We start from the raw sequence: 21,074 nt of genomic DNA, 5'->3' as shown, positions 1-21,074 counted from the left end.
ATTGTTAATAGCAAAAAGTAAATTTATACTTCTATTGTTTGTATATCATTTTCTACTTTAAAAAGGAAAAAAGTGATTAAATAAGAAATATCGTAAAAGAGAAAACATCTCACTCATATGGATTTCCCATACTATTTCATTTTCGATCAACGTGACTCTTATGGTAACCTTTATACTTTATATATGTATAATTACGTGATTTAACGTTTATTAAAATGCTATGCTATCAAAGGTGTCTTCTTGTGTAATTTAAAAAAAAAAAGAGACAATAGTTTTTATAAGAAATACAACATTTAGTTTATTTTGCGAATTCCTAAGCAATAACTCCCTAACAATGTCGCGAAAAAGAGTCCGATGGATCTATGTATTTCTTCAACGTATATTGTCCTATTCGATGTGTTTACAAAAATTAACATCTGCTCGATTGCGAGAGTCCCGTTACACGTTTCCCCAGAGAAGAAACGTTTGGAAATTGAAACTGATTAAAGGAAGTTCAAGGATATTAAAAGTTTGGAGAGTTGGGCGAATTGGACGTGATTTTGCGCTATATATCCAGAGGAAAAAGTAAAGAAAAAGGAAAAGAATATTACATGACTTCCTTTTTAACATCACATTTCTCAAATGATTAATATTAAAACGATATTAATTAATGATTATTACTATCGATTAAGAATTAGATAATATAATTATTAATACTAATAGTGTACAACCATACGTTTTTTTTTCTTGCGGGCGTTAAGGATATAACATCGTGAAATATTCTTCTTTTCCTCATATTTAGGCTCGTGTCTAATTGGTTTCTTGAATATTACTCTCTGTTTCGCATTCGTTCATTTTACATACACACCCACTCATACTGTTACATACAATACATTTCTTTTTCTTTCTTTTTCTTTTTTTTTTTTTTTCTTGCCTCACGTACAGATCCTAGGTTCCTGGCAGCTTTCTTTTACGCATAATATGAAATAAACACGTACTCGAAATACAGGCACACTTCTCCATCACTTTTCCATTTGCCTTTCTTCGTCATGGCAACAAATCGTTTCTGCCTTTTTTTCTTCTCTACCCATATGTTTGAATTCTGCTTTCAGAGTAGAGCCGCTTTGAGTCACAATTATATTACATATTTATTTCATCCCGCTGCATCCTCTTTTTTCATTTTTTCTCTAACGACGAATTACATTGAATTCTTATTCGTTATCTCTTAACTGTTAAGATCCTTAACTAAAGTGTCCGATTTTTTAAGTCTTCCTTTCCATCAGGAATTATCATTAAGCTCTGCATCTCCCTCGTTTTTTTTTTTTTAAAGATCATTCAACAAAATAAACTCTAGCGACGAATCATCAGTAATTACATCGTTAATTTTACGTATATACATACGCCTTCAGTTTTAATATGTATATAGCGGAGTAAAAATTTATATACTAAATCTTGAGCGAAGATCAATCGATACTTTTACAATTGTTTTGTCAATATTTTAATCATTTTTCTCCTTTGTTGTTCATTCGGTTGTTTTTTCTGCTATATTTCTTATATCTTTTTATTTTGTCTTCGCTCTTAGATTTTCGTGCAAAATCACGCAAAATTTGCTCAACTTTGCAGAAATTTAGGCGAAACCGAATCCTTCGCTGCATTCGTGGATCGCTTTCAATAAATTCGTGCGAAGTTTATCGTACGTTTCGTAAACGGGTAGATCTAGCTGATTGAAACTAGAAACGATAATATGAGAAATTAAGTTTAAGATACGAAAGAATTTAAAAGAAAGATAAAATAGGAAAGAAATTAATGTTAATTTACCATGTATGTGCTGACGGAAGCCTATCTGTGGATCTATCCTCTCGATGAATTTGGAACTTTTGTATACCATTCATTCCTTCTAAAGCAGCAAAACCTTGTAACGGAACCTTCGAAGTTCCGGTGACGAATTGCAAAAATTTAGCTCTATCTGCTTGATCGAAACCTCGTAATGCTCGCCAGAACCATTGAATCTAAATTTCAAATAAACATATTTATTACTTTAACATCAGATTAAAAGAATACTTTTTAGATAAAAATAAGTTGTTAAATACTTACTTGTAGGGAATTTGCATTATATTTATGATATTCAGTATTAGCTTTAAGATCCTCAATATCTACATTGGGTAATCCACTAATTAACAATTCAAGTTCCTGTTCATTGAATATAGAGATCAGTCGTTTTGGAATAATATCGTAGAAACCTTCTAGGAACGCGTTTAATCTATAAGTAAATAAGAAATATTGTATATAATACGAATCTTTTTGATGCATAGAAAAGTTACAATATTGAAATTAATCTTTATTTCACTTACTGTTTACGTATTGCTCCGGTCATTTTCATTTGACATACAAGCCGAATGTACTCTAATTTTGTTTCTTCAGTAACTACGATATTACGACCGTTTGGTATTAAATCACGTACATCATTCACACCGAATTCGTTTACCTAAAAATGTGAATTGTGAAATTACGCACATTACGATTGTATTTGCCATATCACAATACGATAATGTAAGTAAATGAGAAATGGAATTTACCTCTGTAGAGAAGGTTAATTCGTATCCAAGATCAGCAATGTTGTGCTCTGTGAGATATACGAGTCCTTTGTAAAAACTATAATCCTCACTTTCCATATCTGTGTGTTTCACAAGTATTCCCAAAATGTGTTTGTAAAAACTGCGCGTGAAATAACATTCTAATAACTTGTTGTCATAAATTGCTTTAGCTGTAATAATAATCATAAATATTAATTATTTTCGTCATTCTTGTCGTTGAAAATATAACGTTATTGAAAATATAAAAGAGAAAACTCACCGATAACTCGACCGACAAATTTATAATAACATAAATGATTAGGGTTGCAATGCGAGGAGGAATTTATCATATATGTAACCCGATCTCCAGGACTTACGGTGAACAGAGCGTACATAGGATTGAAGATTTCTCTGGAGATAATAACGTACCACTCTCTAAGCAATCCTCCAGCGTCTTGTCCTTCTTCGCCTAAAGTAAAAATGTTTTGAAATAAGATTTCATATAATGTTCATTTATATGCAGGTTTTTATAAATACAAGAAAAAAAAATAAAACTTAAATAGAGATATACATCATTCTCTAAATATTATAAAAAATACCTTTGAATATTTTGTACATTTTTACATATCATGTATATATCGTGCATGTATTTCAAAAGTGACTCAACTCAAACAAATTTTTAAAGAAAATAATTATTTAAGTGCTCATAGAAATATAGATTTGTATAGACATCTGCAGTCTAGCAATGATCATTATACATTATTTACCTTCAAAGACAATGTAAAATCGGTTCTTCCATTCATCGGCATTACGCCTATGAAGCTCACGGAACGAATCTTCGAATACATTATTTCTGCGAACATGCACTGCCAGTTCTTCCCTACGAATACCTTCATCCATTCGTTCTAATTCTGTTCGGAAGTATCGTCTTTTTACGTCGAAATCGAGAACCCTTGTGTGATCCACTAACACAGAGAATGGTCCATCTGCTAAATGCGTCGTCGTTTGACGGAGAATTTGATTTAGAACAGTTCTGTGCGTCTCTGCAATAAAAATACAAAGAGTATGAGTAATATAGTATTATTATCATATTTATTCTATTATTATTATTATTATATTATACCCGCAAATTTAAGGAACTTGAGTTGGTCCGGTGGTAACGTCTTCTGTGGCGGAGGTTGTATATCCCAAGAAGTGTTAATAGTAGCTTCCGATTGAGACGTGCCTTCGTTGTCTGAGTAGATTGGCGAAACAGGTGTTAAGTCAGGAACAACCTCGCGAGTCTCTGTATTTGTACTTAGGTGACGATCGCGAGAAGTACTTGATGATGAATGTACTAGGAAAAATGCTTCTACGGCGGGCTATAAGATATAATGCATAATGTATAATAAACTGTCTAAAGGAATACATGTATAAAGCAACATATAGAAAGTACAGATATTTTACCTGCAGCACTAAGACTGCATGTTGATCCGGAGTATACTCCAATTCTAATAAACAAGCGCTAAGTGTCTCCCACAGATGATCTAGTACTAAGCTTTCACTTAATAATGGAAGCTTGTCTTCACCTACAAAATTTGACATTATAAAGTTAGTTAGATAACTATGGAAACTAACACAGCTCCCTGAAACATTTGTGAATATATAAAACTGTAAATTACCTGACTCTGAAGCTTGGTTAGTATTTCCAGTATCTACAGAACTTTCGGAACTTTGATTGGCTGAAAAAAAATATTAAAAATGAATTCGATAATTTTGTTACAATGATAATATTTCAGTAATAAAAATAGGATTCTTAAACATACATGTTTTTTTATTGTTTGCTAAACGTACTGCTTCCCTTATTTGTACAATCACTTTAAGTATTCTTAAGAAGAATGCCTGACTAGAAGTTTTGCTAACGAGAGCAGCCATGGATGGTAACTGAAGATCACTGCCAGCTTTAACTTTACTTGGTGCAGTTATAACTACATTCTCGTTGGTAAACCTGTAATAAATTATCACAATGTTAAAATATATATCGATATAAATAAAAAAGAAAGATAATTCGAAATATATACCTATCTAAGAGAACCCAACGAGAACCGCCACTACTAGTTGAAGGTTGCTCTTCGATAGAATTTCGTCTGAGTTCACGATTCAAAATTTTTAACTCCATCAGTAAATCTTTGATGTGCTCACAGACAACATTAGCCAATTCCATAGCGCCTTCCAAGAGTAATTTCAATATCTGTGAAGAAATTATTCAAAACTAAATATATAGTACATACTATAACGCATGAATAAATAAAACAGAATTTAATAAGGATATTACCAATTGTCTAGTAGGATCAGGACAATGAGACAAATTAAGCAATAAAGCTGTTGCATCTTCGAGTCCTTCCTCGGAACAACTTTTGCTTGTCAATACTTGTACAGCCAATTTCAGATGTTCTTCCGGCGCAGCGACGCTTTGTTCTTTGTTTACATCTGTTCTCTTGTTTTTGTTTCCTTCCTGCCTGCGATACGGATTCACTTCCGTTAATCCGATCGAAATTAGAGACAGCAATTTCAACACTTTGTCCGTCAGCTGGCTGCTACGTTTAATGACCGACCAGTTTAACATCGAAATTAATTGGCCAAAAGCGGAGGATTCAAAGGTAGTTGTATTATGTTCGGAATCATTTCCTAAGTTTGAGTTTGAATGAGATCTTGCAACAGATTTTCCTTTCTTCGAGGCACATGAGTCAAGTTTCAGCAGCATGTCCCAAAAATCTGGTTGATCGCTTTTCCCAGGTTTCGATGTAGATTTACCTTTCGAACCGGTTTCTTCTTTATTACTTGAGTCTTTCTCTTTGTTACTTTCTTTCTCATCTGATTCTTTAGACTTAATTGGCACAAAATAGCCAGGAAAACCTTTAGCCAACGATATTAATAACTCTAACGTATGTCTGAAAAAATATAAGCATTACATTATAAAAACAATGTAAACATTTTATAAATAATCAATGACTACTAATCATTAAGGGATTTAATTAACTTACCTGCATACTGTAGGTGCTGCTTGTGGATGAATGGCGATACTACTGCCTTGCCTTTCTGACTTTTTGCCACCATGCCTGACAATGTGGAAAACGTTTGCTCTGCATCCAAGTGCAGCATCAATACTAATATTCAACCATGACTGTGCACTGCTTCTTTGGTCAAATATTTTGGGGGCACTAAAAGAAATTTGAGATTAGAAGATTCGACACAAGTAAACATAGGGTAACATTCTTTAGAGGGTTTATAAATAATTCTAAAGATTATACAAATTTTATAAAAATATTAGTATTATAAAAATCATTTATAAAGAATAGTAAAAATGTCTTACCAGTAATCGTGGTGCATCATGGGCACTAAGCTTTTCCTTCTGAACTTTCCACCAAAATCCATGGCTATATCTTTATTTTCATCGTTACTTCTTTCCATGATACTTAGTAAGGCTCTAACTACCCATTCCCTTGTGCTACCATGATAGCAAAGATTCCTGATAACTCTATGAAGCCTTAACGTATTAATTTTTGGTTCATCAACAAACAGTAATACCAATACGCAAGCCATTGACTCATGATCCAACAATTGTCTGCCTCTGAGTCGTAGACCGGCTCCGTGATGCGTTATACTAGGGTCACCATGTGACCATGGCTGCCATCCTCTTTGTGCTACTGTGTGAATTGCATAACGCGTACCACCACCTCTACCTATTATTTTGTTTCGCGTTCAATTAGTTCTTCTAATTAAGTTTTTCAAATATAAATAAGAAAAGGAAACTGTTAATGAATAATAATTATTATTTACCTCTACCAGAATTCCGTAATATACTGGACAAGGCAGCATTTCCTTGGCTAACGTGATTAAGGAATCGATCTTGCATTATGTGTCTATTTCGAGCTTCCCATTCTCTTCGAAGGTTCTGTGCCTCTTGGGCTAAATCTGGCGGAAGAACTGATATTTGCGATTCTTCCATATCAGTCAAAATCTGTAAATATAAACAAAATTAGAATATTCAAATATTATACATAAAAGTATTCTAATAAAATACGAGTAAAAACAATTATTTACTGACCGCTTGTCGAAGAGAAGGTTGCAAATTTTGGAAGAATGCAGCTGCATCAACTGGATCTTCTGGATTAGCGCTTGCAGCTGCATGTCGTTGTTGTTCCAAACGTTGTTGCGCAAGAACTTCTTCTTGGATAGCTGGAGGTAAAGCTGCTAAGAATTCCGGATTAACTTCAACCGGACCTGTTAATTCTTCAACTACGGTTGCCTGTGCTCGTTGTCGAATTCGTTGAAGCCTACGAAAATTTCAGGTTATAAACATTACAGATCTCAAGACCGAATGTTAAGTTATCTATTCGAATATATTTAATAATATATAAAATATTACTCTTTTTACATCTATATATCTATTGCACAGATACTTTTATTTCTCACTTTTATTAAATCTAGTATATAGATACCTAAGTTGCTCAGCGATAACTTCATCGCGCATATCTTCTGGTAACGCGGCTAAGAAAGAAGGATCTACGCCATCGGGTAATTGTTGTTCTTGAGACTGTTGGTTTGGTTGTTGTCGCTGTTGCGATTGTTCTTGGGACTGTTGTGGTTCTTGCTGTTGTTGTTGTTGTTGTTGTTGTGGAGGTAGTTGTTGCTGTTGTTCTGATGTTCCTGAATTAACATTTTCTGATGCGGAAGTGGTAGGTCCTTGATTGAGTATGTTCGCACTATATCAGAAAAATAAAATAAATTTTTTTTACAAATATCTTTCTGACTTGATACGAATACAAAATAAAACTGTTTACTTTCGTTCGACATTCGATTGACTGTCGTCGGTAAGAATTCTTATCCATTCAGACGAGTCACTTTCTCTTAGTAAGTCTTCGTTAGGTTCCTGACTGAAATCGACAACTATGGACGTGTTGGATCGACTAGTAGATGTTTCATTAGTATTAGGTCCTTCAACAGTACGTTCAGATTGTCCTGTAATAAAATTCATTTATATTGTTAAAAAATTCTTGTATCCGAGAAGGAAATGATTAGCCTATAAAATGAATTTCAAATAAATTAAATTACTTAGTCTGCTTGCTTCAGATGCGCAAGGCCCAAGCACGGAATCCACTATACTTTCAGCAAGTTCTAAAGTTGGATTTCTATTGCTCATTCGGGGATCTCTGGGTTCTGCCGGTTGTTCTTCCGGGGGTGGAGGCGGAGGTCGTTCTTCTTCTTGTATTGTTGCATCCATTTCACCAGTCACATCTAATAGTCAATATTTAATGTATAATATAGAGTCTTATTGCAAAATTGAACTAACTAGAAATGTCTGAAAATTATACCGATTATATCTTCATCGAGAGTACGTTCTATTCGTGTCGTTTCTGCGCAAGTTTCAAATCTAGGAACAAAATTATTCGTATCTTCCCTTTGTGATGTTGATGCAGTTGATATTTGTTCATCCATGGATATTATAGCGGAAGAACCAGCTAAAAAAATTTTATTGAAAATAAACATATATTATATAAGCTACTTGTAAAATACAATTAAAATGATTAGTTACAATTAACGTACATTCTGTGTTATTTAAATGATCCTTTCCATCTTTGTTATCCTTTTCATTCTTTTTCTCAGAAGCATATTGCATTTTACGTCTTTCTCGTCGCTCTCCCAATTCCGCGTTCCTGCGTTTTTCCAGTTCAGGAATTAATTTATGTACAATACCTAAGACAAAAATTATTTTATTTTATCAAATTTCATCTTTCATAAAGAAAAAAATATTAAATTAACGAATTTCTTTCCAATCTTGCTACTTACCAACACAACAATCCGTCTGAGAATCTCCATCTAATAATTTGCTTTCTTCGATCCACCAATGTAAAGCAGTAGGAGTATTATTCACAGTGGTTGCAAGACTAGACCCGAAAAGATAGCCAGATTGATCCTAAAAGAATTTTTATAAATGAAGAAACATCTAGAATAAATTAGTACCATTTAACAATCACAATCTACAAACCACAAAGTCTATTTGTTCTTCTTCTTGGTTTGTCAATATTCCAACACCATCCATTACAACAACACGAGTATCCCGAAAACTGGAAGCCAATACCTGACTAGCAGATAATGGAATCCCTTGTGCAGTCGGGCCTAACAATCTATAATTACAAATGTAATATTATTGCATACTTTTATAGATGAAACCAGTTTTTCTTTTAATATAAATTTTATGTTCTGTGTTTTAATTTCATTTTTACATAAAATTCATCTGAATATATTTAATACAATTAAGCTCGAATTAATTTACCTTTGTAATATTACTGGTGGATTTGGATTTCGTGGATTTGGTAATTGAAGATACTGATATCTCCGTGGTCGTACAGCTCTCTGACCTCTTGTATTAGTAGCGTCCAAACCGCTTTGTGGTATTAGCAAGGAATGGGAATTAATACCTGCACAAATAAACAAAAATTCCATATTACCTATTTTATCATTCTATACGACTTCCTTGATATCGTTATTAAAAATCATTATATACTGTGATTTTATGCTCACCACTACTTTCAGAAATTGAAGGAGGATTTTCAAATAAACCCAAAGGAAGAGGAAACGTCGTACTCCATGGAAGACTAGATCGTGGTGTGACCGTAGTCGAAGAGTTCACGTTGTCCTGATTATCGATATTATGTCGAATCATTACGACACTACTACCGTCACGATCCGTCGATGGAATCATTCTGAATACACCACTTTCTCCTACGTCCTCGTAAAATTCAATTCCATCTTCCTCGTAATTTGAGGACCCTTCTTCTTCCTCCTCTTCTTCTTCCTCGTTTTCTTCTCCTGATAAACATCGTTTTAATATTTATTCATACAGTCCAATTGAAGAAAAATTTCTATTGCGTATTTAAAAGATGATAAAATTACCATCATCCTCTTCTTCTTCCTCTTCATCCTCATCGTCCTGTACTTCATCCTCGTTATCGTCAGATGGGTTGCTATCTGAGTCTGAATCGGAGCTCATCAAATCCTCCTAGAAAATATAATTATATTCCCATAAAATAAAAATCTTGTAAAATACTCAATTTATATGTTATTACATATTATTGTACTTTAAAAAATATTAAAAAATCACTATATTCTATATTTTTTATTTTGCAAGAAAAAATTTAATAAACATCTTATTTTTTTATTTCAAAAGTAATTTTCTTAGAAAGATGAACTTTTCAAAATAGATATAGGTTGAACTCCTACCGTAGCATCCCGTGTTGGATCGAAGTCAGCTTCCCCGTCTCGTATCGCAAGGCTCTCCTCGTCAATGTCCATTGGCCTGTGCGGTCGGGAAGACTGATCTTCCGTCACGCCCGGGCCATCCCTGGAAAATAGTACACTATTTGATTATAAGTACAGTAGCTTATATGAACTTAAAATTATGTATTGTATAAAAATATACACACACACAAACACATACACACACACGCGCGCGCGCACACACACAGTTTACGTTAATATTTCATAGAAATAATTTCACAAAAATGAAAAACATTATATATGATTACCTTTCAAGAAGCTGGTCCATAATATCTTCTAAAGCAGCTTCGTCCTCGTGCACTTGGCTTTCTGAAGTGGGCTCCAGACTCTCTGCAGTAACGGATATATCATGCTCCGTATTCTCTGCGTCCTCGTTTGTTTCCTCTCCAACAGCATGTGTTGCTTCCGATGTTGTAGTCCCTGTTTGTTCTCCAATAGGCTCCTCTTGAACTGTTCTACCTTTTGGTTTGGAAAATTTGCTATTGACGGTTCCTGGCATTGGTTGATTTATAATTCTTGAAAGTGTTTCCAAAGGTTTCAAAGCTGCATTGATCGTAGCAGCCATATTTGGACTTGAGAGATCCAAACTGTGTGGAATCTTTGCCAAGTCAGTGATTATCCCTTTTCTCAGCATAATTCTCACGATATAGTTGACATTGTTATACTGGTGCATCTTCAAGGAGGTCCTCAACTGATTGTAGGAAGTTGGTGGACAACTATCAATCATTGTAGAAATCAAACCAACCAATAATTGAAGCTGTGCATGCTTCTCATTGCTTTCAGGAAGAGCTAGGGTTCTTGTTAGAGCTGCTTTCACTTCAGTCACTAAAGTAGTTTGAACGTCTGGGGAATGATTGCAGGAGGCAATAGCAGCTATCAACATCCTTGCCATACTGCTGCACTGTTTGTCAGTTGAATTCTCTGGTGACATTGGTAGAAGCTTGTCGAGAAGAAAAGCAAGAGCTGTTGTGTATTCAGGTACCATTTCACTTTGTCCTGCTCGATACACATGCTCTGTGATCAAGCTTGCAACTGCACTGTATGAACGAACAGTTTCTGCAAGTATCTTTAGAATAGCAGATTTTGTCAGCAAAGGTTTTTCTGCCTCTTCTGGTTCCACTTTGCTGTTGTTACTGCTGTCTGAATAAATCTTCATTGGTATTATTTGAGAGACTTGATCCTCCTCGTCAATCGTATCATTTGGTGTCGTTGCGTTATTTCTGAGAACATCTCGTCGAGAAGATGAACTTGCTACATTGGAGTAGGTTGGCTTCTTCTCTGGACTCCTTGTTGGTGTAGAGGACTTTTCGTCAGAAACTACTGGCATAGGTTTTATAAGAGCATTCAGAAGATCCTTCACAACGGATATCGAGGCCTTCTCCGCCATTGGCATTACTGATGAATGACTTGGTGGAAGAGCTTTTACAATCAATCTATTGTCGTCATCTTCTTTCCCTAATAAACGGATGTCAACTCTTAAAATGTTTTCACAAACCTCTCTGTAAACTTCTGGATTGCGGCAGACGGCACTGTTGATCTGACGCGTCATAAACAAAATTTCTTTACACGCTGGAGGAATATTGCCTTGAGTGCGACTACGAATTACTTTCTCCATGGCTAGCCGAAGAGTACATGGTTCCTCTAAAGCATGTCTTATTAAGAGGGTACTCAAAGTTATGCATCCAATGAAACTGCTTGCCTGAGACATTTCTAGAAGGAGTCTCACACCACCTTCTCGAACAAATATCTCGGCGTTCTCGTAATCTCTTGTAAGTCGCAGACAAACTTTCATAGATGCATGCAAAGCATCGCGATCCACTGGAATAGCCATCAGTCTTACACAGGCACGTATAATGCTTGGGGCCATGCTAGGATCTAATCCTTGCAGTACTGTATTCCGTTTGTCTTCCACTCGATTTTCGTCAGTGTCCATAGTCGAATCAGAACCAGAACCAGAACCAGAACCAGAACCAGAACCAGAACCAGAACCAGAACCACCGCCCTCGTTTCCAGTATGCAATTTAAAGCCCATCGTGATGGGTCTTCTGTTACCGCTCTCTTCATTAACTTGAGTCATGCAAGAAAAGTTTATCACGTATCTTCGCCTGTTACATGTTACTCTAGTGCTAGATTCGCCGGCCCAGTATGCATCATTAATTATTCGATTATTCACTGGTGAATATAAATTCCATTTTCCTGTGCTCAGATCAAACCACTTCCACATTCTAGTTGTTACCTTGTACATCAATTCTTTCCTCTTTGTTAGTACTGCCACTTTCTCTAACCGCTCGATCAGTAACAACAAAGGTGCAAGCCATTTCCTAGTTTTTGCAGATGATGCATCCTTATTACCTTCTTTAACGATCTTACTTTTACTCGCTGTTAGTGGACCCTCGCTTACCACTAGCAGACGTACAAGTTTGTTCAAAATAGCATACTCTTCCACGATCTGAGCGCAGGGTACACGCATTTCCTGGAATGTTCCCTCGAAGAACATCGTATACAGGTAAATACGTCCCGTAACTTTGCTAGCTTCTTTACATTCCACTAATTTTACTCCAGCGTTCGGATCGTTGCTCTCAGCAACTTCTATCAAATAATCTACTAGACTACCAATTTCTTTCATGAGTTGTCGTAACATATTATCACGCCATTCATCTCCATTTCTTTTAGCGATAGCGACTAGCAAGTCGCATATTCTGTATACAGTGTCAGGCATGAGATCTAGTAAATTCAAGCACTGACTTAAAGCGTTCTGTGTGAATTTGTCTATGCTCTCTGTGATAGTGGTAGTCTCGCGCGTAGTAGATTCTTCTGCGCTGAAAACTTTTCGCGTTTCCGTCGTTTCTCCAAGCGACATCGCTATCGCGTGCATTATCTGATCATCGTCTACCAATTCCAAATCCATTATCAGGTCTTGTCCACTTACATCACCTGTTGGCACATCTGATCTACGTAAGGTAGCAGGATTACTTAGTAAATAATCAGTGGCTTGTTCAACTGTCAAAGTATGAAGCAAAGCTTCTATGCAATGAGCTCTACTGAAGCCCATGTCCATCAGCTGTCTGAGATGCTCCGGATTTACATCAGCTTCTGGTTCTTCTCTACGATCAGATATTGTTCCACCTCTTCCAATTCCACTAGTTCCACTGGTGCTACCACCAATAGCTCCTTCGCTGTTTTCTTCTTTCTCAGCGTGTTCCTGTAAAATGATAGTGTTAAATAATCGTGGTATTTTGAATTAGTATTACACAAATATTTAAAATATATGTACCTTAATAATCTGTTCACTTCGTAGAATATGTCGTAAAATAGATAATATAAGTTCTGTCATGTGAACTCCATAATTTTTCAAGGGTTTTTTTCCCCACATTAGCATCACTGCCTCGAAAGCTTCCTTGTGAATATCCGTGAGGTATTTTATAGGATCGAATGTTTCATACACCTTGTATATTCCAGTGCATTTTGATGAAACAACGTATGGTGAATCAAGGAGTGTTTTAGGGTTCACCATTTTTTCTAAGATCATCAGCCACCCATCTAAGAATTCTCCAGTACAATCAGGCAAATTCGGGTGTTCTAATCCCTCAGACAATGGAAACTGTCCTCCTCCGGATAATACCCAATGAAAAGCACTAAAAATATACAAAAATATTGAGTGATTTAAAGCTGTTTTGTTATATAAACTTATACAAAGTATTCAACAAAATGATGTGCACGAGTTTTCAAGTACTTCCGATAATGTTGCACGAAAATATTTCAAACAAAAGTTGATCTGTTTTGAATCAGCTGCAAATTGCAATATTTAAAATGTGTCAAAAAGTGTTTCTTTCGATAAAATATCAAGGTCATTTTCACTTTTTTAAATGACATGATGCATTTTTGATTTCATAGCATTGTAGTACATAGTAATACATAGACATAGTAACTCATGTCAAAAGGAGTTCAATGACTTACAATACTATCACCTTCAGATGACCTTGAGTTCAGAAATCTTAGATTTATTAATTCATAGAAACATTAACATGTGAAATTTGGGTTAACAGAACGTTATCAGATCTTGATTTTTTATAGACAGAAGCATTTTTTGGCAATTTTAAGTATTTCAATTTGTAGCCAATTCAAAACAGATCAACTTCTGGTTGAAACATTTTTTTTTTACATTATCAAAAGTGTTAAAAAAATCGCATTGAATACTATTGAATACCCATATTAAAGATTCTGAAGATAAATTTACTTACGCGAAGAATGCGTTTTGTCCGCCCAGTTTGACGAACTTCTGAAGCATCAAATGAAATGGATAACCTTTTTCGTCAAATAGTGCAGGAGACACGAAACTCAGAGTGCACATCAAAAAAGTCACTTGAAGTTTTGGTACAGTTGATGGTGGTAATTTGTCCCATGATAATCCACGAATTAATACGCAATTTAAAGCAGTTGCTACACTTCTAGATGCTTGTGAGGGAAGAGCTGGTATTGGAGGCACTTGTTGTCCTCTACGTTGTCTGATTGGGGAGCCCATACAAAGCTGAATAAATTTTAGCAATTATTAAATACGAGAATGCGAAACATACAAAATTCCAAAATTTAAATGTCGGGTTTTATGTACCTTTACAAGTATGGCAAAGAGTTCTGCCAATGCTCTGCCCATTTTAGATGTAAGTCCCAGCAAGTGCTTAGGGTATGTGATTCGATGAGAGTTCGGAGATATTCTTCCTGTAGTGACACTTGGTTTCTCATCCACTTCCATAGGTACAGGAGGTGGGTCCGTACTTAAAGCTTCCATGGCTGTAGTCATTCCATTACTTCCCATATCCGAGGAGGCACCACCAGACCAGCCGCTACTTTCGCCCTCGTTTGTTGATTCAGGACGTATTAATTTATCCATATCTTCTTTCCCAAAGTCGCAGCCAGCTGGGATAAAATCTTCCGTGGTGAGAGCTAATAACGCTGTGCTTTCCCAAATCAGAGCTGTATATAGCTCCGACAGACCTTTCAGAACAGTCAGACCAAGCTCTGAGCCCCAGTGATTCATAGCCAAGTTTCTGATTTCGCTCTGGCTAGTGCGACATACTTGCGCGAACATTATTATGTATCCGTAAGCGGCATTCATAGCATGAAGTAAAGGCGTTGCCGTATCACTAGTAAAGGCTGTTTCCAGATTCGGAGCATTGACAAGCTCATGTAACAAAACAGACCCTCCTGGAGCTTCCATATAATTGTACAATGGTTTCAATAGATTCAGAACTTCGTTTAACTGGGACAAACCAGTTTTAAGAACAAGCGGCTCATGTGCGAGGTTTAAAATACTTTTACAAACTGTTGCCACAGCTTGCGCTGTTTGTGCAACCGAATGATCGACAGGAAGATTGGGTAGTCCCAGGATTGATAGTAGTGGCACGAGGCCTTTTTGTGCAACGAACTCTCTGCAGTGATCGTCCGTCGAATTGTTACTTAGAATAGCGTCAACGAATTTTGTAACGTTCTGTATGTATTCCATCAAAGCTATTGGAGTCTTCTCCCTGGGTTGAGGTGGTGGAACTGGTTGAGCAGTGGACGACGAACACTGTTCTTCGCGTTGTGGGTGAGAACTTGTACTGGCTTCTTCTTCATCCTCTTCTTCTTCGTCGCTACTGCTTCCACTTCCACCGCCTCCCCCTCCGCCAGAATCTCCAACTCCAACTCCAACCGATTGTCCAGAAGATTGACGATTCCCAGTAGTTGTATTCGATTGGGTATTGTCGAATTTATCTTCAGCTTGTAAGCATATATAACGAGGATCACAACCCAATACGCAAAGTTCTTCTAGTAGCTATACACACAAAAAAATTAAATATTATTGATATAAATATTATATACATAATGTAGCATTATTATAATTCACATCATATTTGCCGATTCTAAATTTAATAAATATTATACAAAGTATATTTAGGGAATACATTACATGAAAGAGAAACATGTAATACCTTTATAACAGCAGCAATTGCGTCAACTTTCAAACTTGGCTGATGTCTCATTAACTCATCCATTGCGTTACCTAAATTCGAAGCTGTATCACCCAAAGGATCTGTGCTTCGACGTCGATTCATCGCAGGCAGATAAAGTGGAGACAATAATACTTTAAACAAGCGTTCGAAAGGACGTCGCTTTACAAACGATTCCAGACCACGTTGATTTAAACACAAAGCACTAAACACATTAGGCAGTGATCCCAGTACTTCTCTACTAGCAGGAATCTGTACACAATATTAAAATATTGATAAACATTTTAGTAATATATTGTACTATATATTACCTAAAACAAATGATCAGTTTAATTACCTCTTTAATTAATAAAGCATGTAATACGAGCTCGGTTAATCCATTATCTTGCAAGGATGATAATAAAGATGGTTCTTGGAAAACATATACTGTTACAGCATCCGTTGCAATAAGGAACAGAGAAGGACCATAATATTCTGAATTACTGATAATATGTCTTAAAGAAGAAGGTAAAGTACCCTCCATAACGTGTCGAATACTATCAGAGAATGTGGGATCTTGGATAATTTTCTTAATAAAATTTAACAACGCCTTCAGAAGTGTAACTCGCTGTGGCAGGCAAATTTTCCCGGTCTTCCCAGCCGAATAATCTGGCATTTGTTCGTTTTTATCATCAGTTTTGGAACTCATATTTTCATCTTCCGAAAATTCCATGGGATTTGACGATTCCTCGCGTTCATCATACGCACGTGAAGACGTAGAATTTTCATCGCGATCCATGGACCTTTCACGAGTGGCTTGTGAATTATCTTGGTAATGTATTGGCTCTATTTCAAAAGGTTGTTCCTTCCTACAAACATTCACTTCCATATCGAGTCGATTAATAAAACTCGCTAAACCACCATGAGCTTGGAATCCTTGCATGTCTATATTCGTTATTAAATCTATAACGCGAACTGCCCTTGTTACAAACTGTAAAAAAGAAAATAGATAATTAAATTTAAAAGTTTTATACAATTAGATATACAAAAAAATTATAGAAAAATTTTACCGTTAGATGTTCAAACTCGCTACCAGGCCAATTCATAATTTTTAACAAACTTTCCATCATCCCACAACTAACGAGAGCTTCGCAACCCGCTTCGTAACTCGAAAGATGATAAAGAAAGCTAAACAATGCTGTCGCAAGCGATAAAGGGAACGGCTGTCCTTCAAATTGTAAAGAAATCAGTGTTGAAATACACGTGCGAATTAATACGGGGAAAAATCCGTGATATGAGTTAGCTCCAGTAACGTCGATTATCATATTTAGCCTTGAACTAGGTTTTCTGAAAAATCATTGAAATTATATGAATATACTGAAAAATTATATTTGCATCAACATACGTTAAACTTTCACTTACTTTGGAAAATGTGGATTACGGTCTAAGTGAATAATACTAGTAAGAGTTCGTAGTGCGGCTGCCCGTAATTCAACAAGATGTGCGTATGGAAGTTCCAGTAATTCAACTAATTCTTCTAAAAGCCCAGGATGCAGCAAACTATGTGCATTTTCTTCAAGTTCACTATTATATACAAGTATGGATAATGCTTGCAGCCGAGCGTGTACACATTGCAATCGTCTTCGATAGTCAGAGAAACTGTGTGCCAGTCTTACATGTGTGAATAACGCAATCTAAAAGAAAAAAAGAAAACAATAAACTTAAATATTTATTCATTCATTAAATAATTATATACATTAAATATTAAATACCGAATTAAATATTGAAAGAAATAATATTTACCTGTCGATCTTGAGGTACGTTATTAACTTTCAATAAATCATTCATAATTTGTGCTGGTGTTTTACCCAGTTTATCCAGATTTTCTATATGTATACACGTTACAAAATTCGTCTGTCCAGATTTTTTTGTACCAGTGGTTGATGTGGCATTGGTGTCTGTTGAAGGATTTTCTGCATAAAATTCAAAATGCAATGTTGTGGCACTTGTTGGAAGTGGCTGAAAAAAATATATGAAAAAATTATAGTTCATTGGAGCATATCTTAAAGGCAGCTGTTGGTTATGGAATTTAGGTTACCTTGTCTGGATACTCTTTACAACAATCTGCTAAACCAAATCCATTTTCTTTACCACCCCAACTCTAGAATGTAAAGATTACGTTTAGTATTCTTGTGAACTTGCAGTATTCTAATAAAGTACTAATCAATCAATGTATATGTCTCACCTCTGCTAAAAGAGTAAGTCTACTTAATAAAGCTTGCCTCTTGTCACTGTTTAAACGTGCAATGAAATTGCTACGTTTACTGAACATGTAAAGAATATTTAATACACCAAGGACAACATGCATGTCACAGCTTGATAACAAAGTTACAAGATGTTCCATGCTACTGTATAAATGTCGCGAGTATGAGTGTTCGATTAACAATGTTGTAAGATGGAGAACCCAGAGGAGAAGTTCTTTTGCCTATAAAAAGTGAAATAAATATGCAATAAAAACATTGATCATTCTAATCACTTTCCTAAATATTTATACACATAATAGTAAATGTTACTATGAATAATGGTTTGTAAGAAGCTTGGCAATTACTTCTCTATTCTGAGGGAGATCACAGGCTAATTCCCATGGATTATCTGGACTTTTAGCTGCAGCTTCTTCCAAAATACTATCACTAAGATCCAATACATCGACCCAATGAAAGAGTTCACATTTACCGAAAGTCCATGCATCTATTTGCTTCAACTCCTCTAGCAATTCTGCATGGGAGCATGAGCGCAACTTGTTTATAAGCGCCTGACATTTTGCCGGCTAAAAATTTATTCATGTGTGCAACCGTTATTCAACATATTCTTCAACATTTCTTATTAGAAATATTCATTTCCAAATATATGTCATTAAAATATTACTTACCGCTTCTGATGTGTACTTTCTCAACCTATTGCGATCAATTTTCATTTTGGCGGATAAAAGGTTCCTTTAACAATTTAAATTCTGAAACAATGATTTTATAATACATTTATAAAAGATTGGTACAATTTCCATTTAATGCAAATATAATATAAAACAATGTATTAATGTACAATGACCTATTATATTTTTAAGCATAATTACTAAATTTTAACAATCAAAATCAATGTCAATTGTTACACAATAAATTTTTCATCTCATCTTTTTATTGTCAATAATTTTCATTACGTCATTAATAAAAAGATCTAACTTATATAATATTTATCTCATCATATTAAATAAGGACCACAAATTTACTAATCAATAAATACAATCATATTAATAGAGTACACTAAAACAAATTCATATTTCCAAAATTAAATTCATGCTCTGCAACAAATTAAATAATATCTCTTAAAATGTTGAAGTATTTCACAAATTTTTCTTCTATTGCATAAATATGATCTTTATTACGAAATTCTTATTCCGTATGAATCATAAACATTCGTTAATTCATTAAACAAACAAAATTTTATTAAAACGATAAAATAATACGAAATAAAAAAAATCATTATAATTTCTGTGTCGATTAAAAGAATTGTCCATATGGTTTTTTAAAGATAATATAGTCACCAAAAATAGAATCATTGTCATTAATACGCGAACACCTTGGAATCAATAATTTCGTTCGCCTATTATCTAACAAAAAATTTGCTACGAAAACGACATAACGGCACGAAAATTTGTATCGATTAAAAAATCTCGAAATAGGGAGCACAGTTTGGTTATACTGCGATATTCGATATTCGAAGCGACAATGACGTTGTAAACCTCATGATAAGTCTTGAAAACATGACAAATCGTGACAATACGTACCATCGATGTAAATAGTTATTTGTTAGAATCTATATAAGGAAATCATATAATCGTCGATTATAAAAAAGTGAGAAAAAAAGGATCTAAGTAAACAAAGGAACCATCTAGAAAAAAAAGTAGAAACATCGTTGTGAAAATTTAAATATTTTAAAGGTTTAGACCGTTAGAAGGACGATAGGAGCGAAAATAGGCTATATTCTCGTTAAGATGCAGAGTCATCGGTTTCTAGGGCCTAACCTAACAAGATTCGTTCGACTAGTGCAAAATAATAACAAAGGGATAATACCTGCAAAAACATCTTAAAACAATTAGGTATAGTCTAAAATTGACAAATCGTACTGACAAATGATTTAAAAGCGATAAAATAAAAAAAAACCGGAGGCATAGTAATACGCAAAAGTGGTGAAAGCAGAGATGCACTCGTGGCACGAAACTTACCTATAGATAAGCCGACAAGGATTTGATAGAGTCGTCCTTGTCGTATGGCCTTTCAATAAATTCGAGGTCGGAACGATGCGGCATCACGGCCGTGGAAAACCGTTCCGTCGGTGGTTCTTCTTAACCACCTTGATCGTCTTCGATTCCAATTATATTATTTCAGCGATGGTCAATAAGAGACGCCGTTATTAAATTTCGTAATAAATTGGTAAGAGAAAAAAATTGAATTCGCAAGAGCGAAAAAATGTAAACCGAATGATTTGAAATGAACGAGAATCGACCAGTTTCTGTGAAGATAGGTATCGAACTAGAGAATCAAAACAAAACTTAAACGTGAATATGAGCCGCGATCCTCTTCTATCGCTTAGCGCCAATCGGAGTACCGATCACCGCCATTTTACCGAGGCTTTTCGCAGAGGATCGTCCACCTTTCTCCTTTTTTTAACCTTCTCCTTTTTCGTGTTCCGCTTTCACGTATACGCAAGCTTCTCGAATAATCTTGACCAGAAAAGTTCACGACCTTCACGGGACACTGCACACAACACCTTGCGTAAACCACGGGTTAGAAGATTCAACCAGCAACGATTTTTATTATACACCGAATATGAACCGCACACTGGCTGCTTGTGTACGCACACTCTCGTATATATATCGCTATAGACAAGATTCGCGGAACAAGGCAACACTGCTTAACCACTGCTAGCTGGCTCGCATCTTTCTTCCAGATATTCCTCAAAATCGTACGTTTGCATTCTCGAGCTGCGCAGTAGAAAGGCCCAGTATTTGTTATATGACGAACGAACTGTGTGTCCTACTATTTCCACTGAATTTCTCTGATTCGTTGACTGTCGATGATACTCTACGTGGTGATAGGACGCTTCGTAACTATTCGTTACTGTTCTTTATAATGTGTCGACGACGACGACACATGCGTCTAGAAACGAAATTCACCGATGC

The 21,074-nt window shown here is 35.4% G+C and overlaps 1 protein-coding gene across 3 annotated transcripts; it reads right to left on the bottom strand.

Moving 5' to 3' along the window:
• Positions 1–272: 272 nt before the first annotated feature.
• Positions 273–21,029, bottom strand: HUWE1 (HECT, UBA and WWE domain containing E3 ubiquitin protein ligase 1). Of its 3 annotated transcripts, none has more exons than XM_076623950.1 (42): positions 20,118–21,029; positions 18,768–18,848; positions 18,447–18,665; positions 18,084–18,323; positions 17,937–17,999; positions 17,642–17,857; positions 17,261–17,532; positions 16,909–17,185; positions 16,197–16,829; positions 15,842–16,111; positions 14,482–15,684; positions 14,114–14,400; positions 13,147–13,507; positions 10,121–13,074; positions 9,816–9,951; positions 9,489–9,594; positions 9,117–9,404; positions 8,869–9,043; positions 8,581–8,719; positions 8,382–8,508; positions 8,139–8,288; positions 7,907–8,053; positions 7,647–7,829; positions 7,376–7,553; positions 7,034–7,297; positions 6,640–6,868; positions 6,372–6,552; positions 5,905–6,274; positions 5,576–5,752; positions 4,867–5,482; positions 4,613–4,782; positions 4,358–4,539; positions 4,214–4,273; positions 3,999–4,120; positions 3,676–3,913; positions 3,320–3,595; positions 2,833–3,021; positions 2,556–2,743; positions 2,331–2,464; positions 2,074–2,239; positions 1,798–1,988; positions 273–1,709 (listed from the first exon to the last, which is right to left on the bottom strand). In XM_076623950.1, exons 2-42 carry the CDS (start codon positions 18,810–18,812, stop codon positions 1,607–1,609), a joined length of 12,525 nt encoding a protein of 4,174 aa, XP_076480065.1. In that variant the 5' UTR covers positions 18,813–18,848; positions 20,118–21,029; the 3' UTR covers positions 273–1,606. The 3 variants fall into 3 exon arrangements, with proteins under 3 accessions (XP_076480065.1, XP_076480066.1, XP_076480064.1); XM_076623951.1 differs by having other exon boundaries at positions 8,869–9,013; positions 20,118–21,028; XM_076623949.1 differs by having other exon boundaries at positions 3,999–4,273; positions 8,869–9,013.
• Between the last annotated feature and the right edge of the window lie 45 nt (positions 21,030–21,074).

Source organism: Bombus vancouverensis, chromosome 13 (genome assembly GCF_051014615.1).
Source record: "Bombus vancouverensis nearcticus chromosome 13, iyBomVanc1_principal, whole genome shotgun sequence".
Taxonomy (NCBI): Eukaryota; Metazoa; Arthropoda; class Insecta; order Hymenoptera; family Apidae; genus Bombus; species Bombus vancouverensis.
The sequence above is the reverse complement of the archived record's forward strand: the minus strand, read 5'-3'. Positions and strand labels throughout refer to the sequence as shown.